The sequence below is a fragment of the Phyllobates terribilis genome, unplaced genomic scaffold, assembly GCF_046119375.1.
Source record: "Phyllobates terribilis strain yellow unplaced genomic scaffold, ASM4611937v1 Scaffold_7__3_contigs__length_470593459, whole genome shotgun sequence".
NCBI lineage: Eukaryota > Metazoa > Chordata > Amphibia > Anura > Dendrobatidae > Phyllobates > Phyllobates terribilis.
The window spans coordinates 367,428,002-367,440,330 of NW_027362767.1; the positions used below are offsets into that span (position 1 = coordinate 367,428,002).

At 42.3% G+C, this 12,329-nt stretch overlaps 1 protein-coding gene across 1 annotated transcript in view; it reads left to right on the top strand.

Annotated features, from left to right (window-relative positions):
• Positions 1-12,329, top strand: part of LOC141154847 (sodium- and chloride-dependent neutral and basic amino acid transporter B(0+)-like) — a 52,977-nt gene that overhangs the window by 699 nt on the left and 39,949 nt on the right. The window contains exons 2-3 of the mRNA XM_073641344.1: positions 623-770; positions 3,352-3,483. Of these exons, the coding sequence (XP_073497445.1) occupies positions 623-770; positions 3,352-3,483 (280 nt within the window). The remainder of the gene's footprint in view (positions 1-622; positions 771-3,351; positions 3,484-12,329) is intronic.

Consider the following 12,329-nt stretch of genomic DNA (forward strand, 5'->3'; position numbering starts at 1 on the left):
TGATGTTTTCCACGTATCCATGGGTGAGTGAGATCTGATTTGCACAGCACTCGCAGCACACGTCGCATCGGCATGAGAAAAAAAGTAGCAGATCTGCACTGCCCCATAGAATAACATTGGCCTGGATGCTTTCCGATAAAATGTCGCATAGCACTCGTCTGATGAATACGCTCGTGTGAGCGAGCTCTTCTGGTCACATAAATGTTCAGCTCCCCTTCGATATGTTTTTTAATCACAAATCTGCTAAGAGGAGAGGAGATTAAGACAGATGGTAAGCGTTACAAACTCCGAAGCTCTCTGAAGGATTCTTAGTTACCTCATTCTGTACCCCACAAATGAGCAGGGAGACAAATAGCCATAAAAGTCAAAAGGTACAAAATTTTGAAATGAAAACAAATTGCATACAACATTTTTAGCTCGCAATACAACATGCATTTAATTAAGAAAAGGTGTCCTTTAAATAGCAAAAAAAATCAAAATGTGATGATCGTTGTATGACTTGTGTTTCACTGTATTTTCCCTTATTTCTCCTTAATATTTTGTTGATCATCATCAACTATGTGACAAGTATTAATTTATGTTAATTAACTCCAAATCTATACAATTTGCATGTTCGATGAAGACCGAAGTCAATGAAACTTCCAATAATGGAGAACCAGAACGGGAGTTGTGGGCCAATAAAGCCGACTATCTGCTGTCTATGGTGGGATATGGAGTGGGACTTGGCAATGTCTGGAGATTTCCATACCTTTGTTTTAAACATGGAGGAGGTAAATTAATTTCTGAAAACTCGTATTGTGTCTTATCAAGCAAAAAAAAAAAAAAAGTTGTTGAACAATTGTGTCTGGACTGTGAAACTGCAATTTTGAAAACCATTCTGCAAAAAACATCGCAAAACTAAAAAACCTCACTTTCTTGCAATTTTTTTAAAACTGTCCAGTCTGTTGATGAAACGCCCTTGATTTTTACCACTGATTTTACCCATTTTATCAACGGAAATTGAAAATCTGCACACGTAACACGTACAGGTGTTAGTGTAGATTTGTAGGCCGGTTCTGTAGCATAATATATAGGTGATGTATGATGTACGTATGTAATTAGTTGTGCGTATGACTAAGTGTAAAATTATCTGACTGTGTATAATATGGCAACATTCTTTACATATAGATTATATAGGGACATAGTGTGTGCACTGTATGGTAACATTATTTATGTGCACAGCATGTGGCAGCATTCTTTGTAGTACATTTCAGTAACATTTGCATGCACGGTATGCACTGATGTATACGGATTACGGTGGCATTATTTGCGTAAAAAGTATATTGTGTATATTATATAGTGCCATTACATATACCTGGGTCCATGACCTTCAGCTGTTTCGGGGTCCCCTTAGCCATCATGCATCACCATAAATACCACATACAGTCAGGGGAGAACTACACCTTGCTCCTGTACACTGCACCATATAGGAAGATCAGCCTCTGTATATAACTATATGTCTTTGCGGTAATATAGGGAGCTGTGAATACACCGATAATTTTGTGAACCATATAGAGATATGCACAGTTATTTTGACAGGGTTGAAATTCCAGGACAGTCCATAAAAATAGGGCACTTTTTTCTCATGTCCATAAAAAATTTTTATAACGTCCCGTGATTTTTTTGAACCTGGAGAAACTTCTACAGATTATTTTGACTGTAATTATCATCATTTTTCAGTAAATGCAGGTGATGTCTTTATATCAGAATTATGGTCTGTAGACACGTATCACTTATAATAATAATCATTTATTATGGTTTTCCAATGTGTCTGTAAAAAATATTGTCAGTCTGTGATTTTTTGATAAACTGTCCAGAAAAAATAAAAAGTCAACTGATGTCAACATAACTAAGACTATTTTTGGACCATAAAACTATTTCTTTATTTAGTCTATAGTCAATTCATGCAAATCGCGTCCCAAAAATTTCGGATTAGCCTTTATTATAATATCTGGGTTATCCTTGTAAGTCTTACTATTAATATAACTTAGCTCCACCCCAAACATTCTTGGCAGCTTCAACTTGACGGGTTCAATAAAGAAAAAATATATATATTAACGTCTTCCATTAACTTGATCCTCTGCTTTTTGGGTTAATGGACCAGGTTTAAAGGGAACTTGTCATGTTAAAAAACACTATTAACCTGCAGATATGGGGTTAATCTGCAGGTTAGTAGCGTTCTGAACCTGCCTGGCACCTGCGCCGAGAGCCCCGCTGCCTGGAGGAAATGAACTTTATTCTTTCCGGTATTGTTCCGGTTTCTGTCACGGTGCCATTGTGTATAGAGAGCGGCGGCTGTATCCGCACCCCGGCACTGACTGACAGCCGGCACTAATGCTGAGCTACTGTCAGTCAGTGCCGGGGGTGCGGTTACAGCCCTTTTGTATGCAAAGGTAACTGTTTGAAAATTGCTACATTTACGGACAGGTCATAAAAATGGCAAATTAGTTCCACAGGTAAAATGAGAATAAACCAGGAAAGCAATGATGGATTTTCTATTTTGGTTGGAGTTACTCTATTAGACACTGTATATAACAATCACTCTATGATAATACAGCCGCGTGTCAATAATACAGCAGCAGTATGTCATGTCAGATGGTGGAATTGAAGAAGTGGTTACTTTTACCCCCTAATAAGAGTTAATATTTATTTCCTGTTGCTTACATAGCGCTAACATATTTTGTAGCGATGTACATGTATTGTCATCCCTTCTATCCCTCCCCATAAAGGTGCTCACAATGTCAACTCCCTATCTCACATATGCACTTGGACCATGCACTTTCTGCCCTGCAATTTTGGTGCCACCCAAACTTAAAATCTTGTTAATTCCATTTTAATAATTAAGAAAAAGCATCAAAAGACTACTATATACATATATATATATATATATATATATATATATATACATATATATATGCAATAGTGAGATAAATTATATTCATGTTAATAGATGCATTGTTGCATGTATCCTAAATATGTATGTATATATATATATATATATATATATATATAATATATATATATATATATATATATATATGTATTGGACCAGAAATACAAAAGACCCTCGGTAAGGAATTCACAATGAAACAAGGAAGAAAAAGAAACCAAGATCTGGTCATATCAATGTGTAAAATTACATTTTATTATGAAACAATAAATAGACCTATGAAGCAAATTTGTGATTGAGAGTAATGTCACATTTGCATGTAGCTGAAGAGTGGGGCCCTGGAGTTGGTTACTGGTGGGCCCTTGGCACCGCAGTCCGACACTGCAGTCATGTGACAAGTAACCATGTCTCTTTTGTTTCAGGAGCCTTCCTAATCCCATATATAATCATGCTGGCACTCGCGGGGTTACCCCTGTTCTTTTTGGAATGTTCAATTGGACAGTTTGGCAGTCTGGGTCCTATTGCAATATGGAGGATGGTGCCACTATTTCAAGGTAAGAAGATCAGAGTATATTCCTGTTGGTTATAGGAAAAGTTTTGTGGATTACTGCAAACTAGGATTACGACTACAGAAATACAAAACGGATCTGATCGCTTGGAATAATGTATAACAAAAAGTGGTGTGGTTCAGGATTAGGCAGAAACCAATGTAATTTTAAATACTTAAAAAAAATCAATCAAAACACTATTGGATATATCCTTATGTTGTGCAAATATGTGTCCATACATCCTTTTTTTTCCTACTGTATGTGAAACCATAGTTTACTACTTTTTTACCATTATTGGGGGGATCCACCTGTGTGGAGCTGTTTTTTTTTTTTTGCTCTATTTATATATAATACCTATAGATTTTCGGGGGATTTATTTTGCTTTCCTTTGCTACCTGCCGTTTATTTTGGACTTTAGCTGATTTCATTCTTTTTTTTATAACAATGTATTCAGCTCTTTGTAGTTTTTTGTAGTCTTTAAAGTCTAGAGATGACTTTTCAGATTTGTATATTTTAAATGCCTCTTTTTGTCAAAAATGGCTTTTGTAATGGTAGGTGTAAGCCATGTGGGGAAAAAATTGTTGTCATCTACACTCATACCTTTAATGGTAATCCTGTATGTGATGATAATGAGATTGCTGAAAAGTGATCTGTACAGAACAGGAAGCATCAGTCTGCTATGAGCAGGACTGTGGAGTCTGTAAGCCAAACCTCCGACTCCGACTCCTCAATTTCCCTGACTTCGACTCCACGACTCTGACTCCACAGCACTGCCTTACTACTGAGCGTGTACATAAAGTGCAGCACAGATTCATCTCAACTAAAAGCCCAGATCCTCAGATCACGAACAGAACAGACATTTATGGGACCTTTCATAACTTTCTCAAATTCTTATGAAAACATTTACAGGACATCCTGCATTGTACTAATGAACCCAATTTATTATATATTTTAGGAGTCGGAGTCGGTCCATTTTATACCGACTCCGACTCCACAACCCTGGCTATGAGGCCCAGAGTGAAAACTGCAAGATTTCAAGATTTTTTGTAATACACAGTACTGTAGATAATGACATGGGAAATTTAAAAAAAAAAATCATCAAAAAGTATTTAAAATGTTTTCAACAGAAAAACTTTATTTAAAGGCAACCTGACAGCCCCTTAATAGATCTGTGCACCTCCTTGAGCCTTGACACAAATCTTACTCTAGTCAAGGCCTGGAGTAAAATTTCTGGAGTAAAGAACGCCATGGCTTGTCATGAATTAGACGAGCCGAGGTGTCACACCTCGTCCCATCACAACTCTGCCCACTTTGGCAAAGTTGTGAGAAACTGAAACAAAAACACCGAAAATTGCAAAATTTTAGCGTAACTTTTAGTGATGAGCGAGTATGTTCTGTTAACCCTTTCGGCGAGCATGCTCGGGTGCTCACCGAGTATTTTCAGCGTGCTCAGGTGTTATGTTTTAGTCGCGCTGTGTGCATGATTTGCAACTGTTTGACAGGTTTAATACATGTGAGGAATGCCTAAGAAACAGGTATTCCTCACATGTATTAAAGCTGTCAAACAGTCGCAAATCATGCACACAGCGCGACTAAAACATAACACCCGAGCACGCTGAAGATACTCGGGAAACACGCGAGCATGCTCGTAAATCTCAAGTAACCAGCATGCTTGTTCATCACTAGTAACTTTATTTGCGATTTTTCAAAGTGATTTATGCCAGAAGGCAGGCCTACCTGCTGCGATGAATCTGAACTATTGTCTCCAGCTGGAGAAAGTATGTTTTCTCTAAAACGCCGACACCTTGCAATCGCGCAGCCAGTGTCTGATTCGTGCCGCTTGTGGCTTGGGCCACATAGATCTGATGACAGGTTCCCTGTATACTTTGTCATTTGCTGATGACACATTCCCTTTAAATGTTTTGTTCATCTCTTAAGTAGAGATGAGCGTTGTTCTACTCGAACTGTTCGCCAATCTCAAATTCGAGCTGTTTTGGGCGGTGTTCGAGCCGGTCGGCGAACACGAACAATTTGAGAAAAATTCGGCTGTTCGAGGTTATGTTCGATAACTGTTCGTGCACCAAAATCATAACTGGATTTTTTCTCAGTAATGATGAAAATTAATGTTAATACGCAGTTTGAGTGTACAGCGGGGCGGGGGGAGGGGCAGGGGATGGATCTCTGCAGGAATAATGAAGATCTCCATTTTTTTTTCTCTTTCCCGCATTTACAGTGGGGAGGTGCAATCTGTCAGCCTATCAGCAGCGCACACACGGAGCGAAGTGCTTTTTTTCACACAAGCAAGGGCATGTGTCATTGGCAGTGTATGTCACATGTCCTTGCCCTATAAGACCAAGCCATTTTCCCCGTCGCCACCATTTTCTCACTGCTGCAGCTGCGTGTTAGACGGCACCGCTGTTGCTGTGTGCGCTATACCTTGTTAATTTCAAGCCAATTTTCGCACAAATCTACAGATAGCTTGGGAGTAGGGAATAGTTGTGATTGCAGTCCTTTTAAGGACTAGGTTACAGCATTTCCTACGACTTTTATCAGGGAGGTCTGTGCTCTTAAATAGATAGGTTGTGGGAGTAAAGACTAATTGTAATTGGAGTCCTTTTCAGGACTAGGTTACATCAGTTCCTATCAGTTTTTGCCAGGCAGGTCTGTGCCAGTGCTGTGCAAGTTTTTTTCACAGCATTTGGCTGAATCTAGCAAAGCTAATCCTTTTTGGCCTATTGCAGAGTGTGTTAGTCAGTGGAGTAGCCTATCTGTGTTGCAAGATATAACACCTGTGTATAGAATACCAATTTTTTTACTGCACCTAGTGAAGTAAAATCTTTTGGGCATAGCATCATTCTATTAGTCCATCTATACTGACCTCCATCAGGTTGCAAACTGAATATAATTTTTTTCTGCATCTAGCTCTGAAAAAATATTTGGGCTTCTAGCAGTGTGTGGGACTTGGTCTATTAGTCCATCTATACTGACCTCCATCAGGTTGCAAATTAAAAATAATTTTTTTCTGCATCTAGCTCTGAAAAAATATTTGGGCTTCTAGCAGTGTGTGGGACTTGGTCTATTAGTCCATCTATACTGACCTCCATCAGGTTGCAAATTAAAAATAATTTTTTTCTTCATTTAGCTCTGAAAAAATATTTGGGCTTCTAGCAGTGTGTGGGACTTGTTCTATTAGTCCTTCTATACTGACCTCCATCAGGTTGCAAATTGAATATAATTTTTTTCTGCATCTAGCTCTGAAAAAATAGTTGGGCTTCTAGCGGTGTGTGGGACTTGGTCTATTAGTCCATCTATACTGACCTCCATCAGGTTGCAAATTAAAAATATTTTTTTTCTGCATCTAGCTCTGAAAAAATATTTGGGCTTCTAGCGGTGTGTGGGACTTGGTCTATTAGTCCATCTATACTGACCTCCATCAGGTTGCAAATTAAAAATAATTTTTTTCTGCATCTAGCTCTGAAAAAATATTTGGGCTTCTAGCAGTGTGTGGGACTTGGTCTATTAGTCCATCTATACTGACCTCCATCAGGTTGCAAATTAAAAATAATTTTTTTCTGCATCTAGCTCTGAAAAAATATTTGGGCTTCTAGCGGTGTGTGGGACTTGGTCTATTAGTCCATCTATACTGACCTCCATCAGGTTGCAAACTGAATATAATTTTTTTCTGCATCTAGCTCTGAAAAAATATTTGGGCTTCTAGCAGTGTGTGGGACTTGGTCTATTAGTCCATCTATACTGACCTCCATCAGGTTGCAAATTAAAAATAATTTTTTTCTTCATTTAGCTCTGAAAAAATATTTGGGCTTCTAGCAGTGTGTGGGACTTGTTCTATTAGTCCTTCTATACTGACCTCCAGCAGGTTGCAAATTGAATATAATTTTTTTCTGCATCTAGCTCTGAAAAAATAGTTGGGCTTCTAGCGGTGTGTGGGACTTGGTCTATTAGTCCATCTATACTGACCTCCATCAGGTTGCAAATTAAAAATAATTTTTTTCTGCATCTAGCTCTGAAAAAATATTTGGGCTTCTAGCAGTGTGTGGGACTTGGTCTATTAGTCCATCTATACTGACCTCCATCAGGTTGCAAATTAAAAATAATTTTTATCTGCATCTACAGTACCTCTGAAAAAATATTTGGGCTTCTAGCAGTGTGTGGGACTATTTGTATTAGTCCATCTATACTGACCTCCATCAGGTTGCAAATTCAAAATAATTTTTTTCTGCATCTAACCCAGCCAATAGTTTTGGCCTAATACCACAGTTTGGCCACTCAGCTCTGCTCGGTTACCATCCATTGTTTTTTTGTGCAAACAACTCCAGAGTTGTGAATTAGTTAACCACCAAAATGAGTGGAAAAAGGCCTGCTGCTGGTGGAAAGGGGAATAGGCGTGTTGGGAAGGGGAAAAAAGGTTGTGTCCGTGGGGTAGGTGTTAAAGCAACAGTAACATCTGCAGAAGAAAGACCATCTTCCAGCCAAACTAAAATGTCTACTTCTTTTAGCGGACAATGTGATAAGATCCCTTTCTTACGGCCACGCCAATCGCTACAAATTCCAGATGAGGCACAAAAACAGCAGGTGCTTCAACGGATATCAAGTGCTCCTTTAAGTGGGCTCTCCTCCACATCAACTTCAACATCACAAATACTCCAGTCCTCAAAGGTGTCACCCAAATCGCACTTGCTTCCTCATAGCTCCCAAATCTCCAGCTGCCCGTCTGAGTATGAGGTAGAACAGATGGTTGAGTCTGCAGAGCTGTTTACTCATACTATAGCCTGGGAATCAGAGGTCGGCTCCAGAGCTTCTGTGAATCCAGACGAGGAAATGATCTGCACTGATGCCCAGAATCTTTATGAGTCGGATCCAGGACCAGACGCAGAAGGTTCTGACCATAATGTAGACCCTCATTCCCAAACTGTAACTCCTGTTGGTGGAGACAATGAGGAAGACGATGATAAGACTCAAATACCTGATTGGATCGACAACTTTAGTTTTTTGTCAGGGCAGGAACAGGTTGGCTCTGAGGACGACGGGTGTGATAACGCACAGGGTGATGATGATGAGGTCGGAGATCCCACTTACTGTCAACCCACAGTCAGCCAAGAGATGAGGTCAGCAGAGGAGGTGGAGGAAGATGCTAGTGACGACGAGGTCAGGTTGCGCCTTCCTGGACAGAGACGTAGTACTGGAAGCACGTCAACAACTGCATCCTCAAACACAACTCTGCCTCTCACCACAAGTCGTGGTGGCTCTTCAGGTCGCATGGGTGCTAAGCCTTGCATAGCCTGGGCATTTTTTCAGATCGATAAAGATGACCCAACTCGTGTTATCTGTAACATTTGTCAGCAAAAGCTAAGTAGAGGCCAAAAAATACATAGTTTGAGTACTTCATGCATGAACCGGCACATGGACATGAAGCATAAGTTGCAGTGGGAAGCTCAGTGTGCTACAATGCGGCCTAGCCGGCCGGGCCAATCACCGTCTGCCATATCTTGTGCATCCGCGGCCTCTTCATCCTCTGTGACTGGGGGGACAGCAGTCACACCTGTTTTGGGGCGCAGACCTGCCACCTCTTTACCCGCAACAGCCAGCGTGATTGGCAGGTCATCATTTTCTTTGGAGGTGGTAACACCAGCTGGTGTTGAGCGCTGTCCGACATCGATAGCACCACCTTTGGATCAAGGCAACCTAACATGTCCGCCTGCATCTTCCTCACAGACCGGCAGTTTGCCGGGGACACCCTTATGAACCCCGTCTAAGCACAATAGCCAGCCCTTGGTCCCTCAGATGTGGACAAGTAAAAGACCATTTCCTCCTAGCCATGAGAAAGCTAAGAGGTTGAATTTCACCATCTGCAAGCTCTTGGCTACAGAAATGCTGCCTTTCCGCCTGGTGGACACAGAGGATTTTTGAGACCTTATGTCCGTCGCAGTGCCCCAGTACCAGATGCCCAGTCGGCACTACTTCTCAAAGAAAGGTGTGCCTGCGCTCCACCAGCATGTCGCACACAACATCACCGCTTCTTTCAGAAACTCTGTGTGTGACAGGGTGCATTTCACCACAGACACTTGGACGAGTAGGCATGGACAGGGGCGTTACATGTCGCTGACTGGGCACTGGGTAACTATGGTGACAGCAGGACAAGGGGCTGCTGTCCAAGTCTTGCCGTCCCCACGAGTTGTGCGTCAATCCTCTTTATGTCAAAGTTCCTCCACTGCTTCTGCCTCCTCAACCTCCTCTCGGTCTTCCACCTGCACCCAAAGCCTGTCTGGTCATGCCACAAGCTTTCTAACTGCGCAGAAGGGATCCTGCACACCTCCTTACTATGCTGGCAGTAGGGCTCAACGTCATCAGGCGGTTTTTACATTGAAATGTCTGGGAAATGTGAGTCACACAGCTGAGGAGTTGTGGTCAGCTCTGGAGAACCAATTTCATGAATGGTTGTCTCCACTGGACCTGAAACCAGGGAAGGCCGTGTGCGACAATGCTGCAAACCTGGGTGCGGCCCTTCGCCGGGGCAATGTCACACACGTGCCTTGTATGGCTCACGTGTTGAACCTGGTTGTCCAGCAATTTTTAGCCCACTATCCCAGACTAGATGGCCTTCTGCAGAGGGCACGGTCGCTGTGTGCTCACTTCCGCCGTTCGCATCCCGCAGCTCAGCGACTTACATCTCTACAGAAGTCGTTGGGCCTGCCACTTCACCGGCTAAAATGCGATGTGCCTACCCGGTGGAATTCAACTCTGCACATGTTGCAGCGACTGTGGCAGCACCGACAAGCCCTGGTGCAATACGTTCTGACGTATAGCCTGGGCCAACGAGATTCAGAGGTGGGGCAAATCACGCTGGAGGAGTGGTCTCAGATCAGGGACCTATGCACCCTTCTGCACAGTTTTGAAATGGCGACGAAGATGTTTAGTGCTGACGATGCCATTATCAGCATGACTATTCCGGTGATTTACATGCTGGAGCACATGTTAAACAGAATTCGGAGTCAGGTGGTGGCACAAGAGGAGGTGGAGGAAGTAGAGGAGGAGGAGTTGTATGCGGAAGGGCTAACATCTGCAAGGTCCAGACGGTCGGCAGCACCAAGGCGGCAGGCATGTGAGGGTGGGGGAGATGGTTTTACCAGGGCGCATGGTAGCAGCCAAACTAGTGAGGAAGGTGCAGGAGCCCAGGAAGAAGTGGAGGACGAACTGATGGAAGACTCATCAGATGAGGGAGACCTTGATCACATTTCTGTTGTGCGAGGTTGGGGGGAGAGGACAGAGGAAGGAAGCATGATTGTTACCTCGCCACCAACACAACAGGGACTTGGTGCTCCTGGATGCGCAACACACATGAGTGCCTTCTTGCTGCACTACCTGCAACATGACCCTCGAATTGTGAGAATTAGAAATAATCCTGACTACTGGGTTGCCACACTGTTAGATCCCCGGTACAAAAGTAAATTTGCAGAAATTATTCCTGCCATAGAAAGGGATGCACGCATGCAGGAGTATCAGCAGAGACTGTTGCAGAATCTTACATGTGCTTTTCCACAAAATACCAGTGGTGCACGTAGTGAATCTCACAGTTCCAACTTGCCAACCGTGGGACCGTCAAGTGTTCAGCACTCAAACCGTAACAGAACCACAGTATCTGCTGGTAACATCAATTTTGCGGAATCATTTCACCACTTTTTTAGCCCATCCTTTGCAAGGCCACAGGAGACAAGAAGTCTGACACATAGTCAACGCCTAGAGACGATGGTACAGGAGTATCTCCAAGTAAACATTGAAGCCACGACTGTGTCACTGGACCCTTGCTCTTTTTGGGCTTCCAATCTGGATAAATGGCCGGAGCTAGCCACTTACGCCTTGGAGATCTTGTCATGCCCCGCAGCCAGCGTTCTGTCTGAACGTGTGTTCAGCGCTGCTGGTGGTGTGCTGACAGATAAGCGCACGCGGCTCTCCACTGATAATGTAGACAGACTCACGTTCATAAAGATGAACAAATCATGGATCCGAAACGACTTTTCTACCCCTGTGTCATCCTGGGGAGAGTAAAAGCTTGATGATTGGTTAAAATCACCCTACCAACCGTTTTAAGCTTTCAAATTACTAATCATGTTTATCTGTATCTTGACTGGAAAATAATTTGGGCTTTGTAGCAGTGTGCAGCACTGATCCTATTAGGCCATCTATACTAAAGCTTCACCAGATTTAAAATTAAAAATAATTTTTAGCTGCATCTAGCCCGGAAAATAATTTTGGGGCTCCGAGATGCGCAAGGCACATAAGTGCCTTCTTGCTGCACTACCTGCAGCATGACCCTCATATTGTCAGAATTCGAAGTAATCATGACTACTGGGTTGCCACACTCTTAGATCCCCCAAACTTTTCGATCAACCTTTTCATTTTAATAAAGACCAAAAAAATGGTCATTTTTGAAATTATAAGCATTAGCAGGTTGTTAGAAACTGAAATCAAACAGTTTTCAACTCAAAACTTTATTCTAGGTGATGTTACATTTTCACATAGGACCCCTTGTTCGAAAGGAGCTTCTGAACTCTCTCGTCCATTGAATTTGTCAGGTTTTGGATGGTTTCTGCTTCAATTGTTTTGCATGAGGACAGAATACCTTCCCAGAGCTGTTGCTTAGATGTGAACTGCCTCCCGCCATCATAGACACTCCTTTTAATGATGCTCCAAAGGTTCTGAATGGGGTAGAGGTCAGGGGAGTGTTATGCACACGCCCGGACTGACTGGCGTGTGCGTGTTTATGTAGTGATTCCACTGGACCGTGCCGGAGAGTGAATGCCTGGAGCGGCGTGACTAAGTATTCACCCGATCCG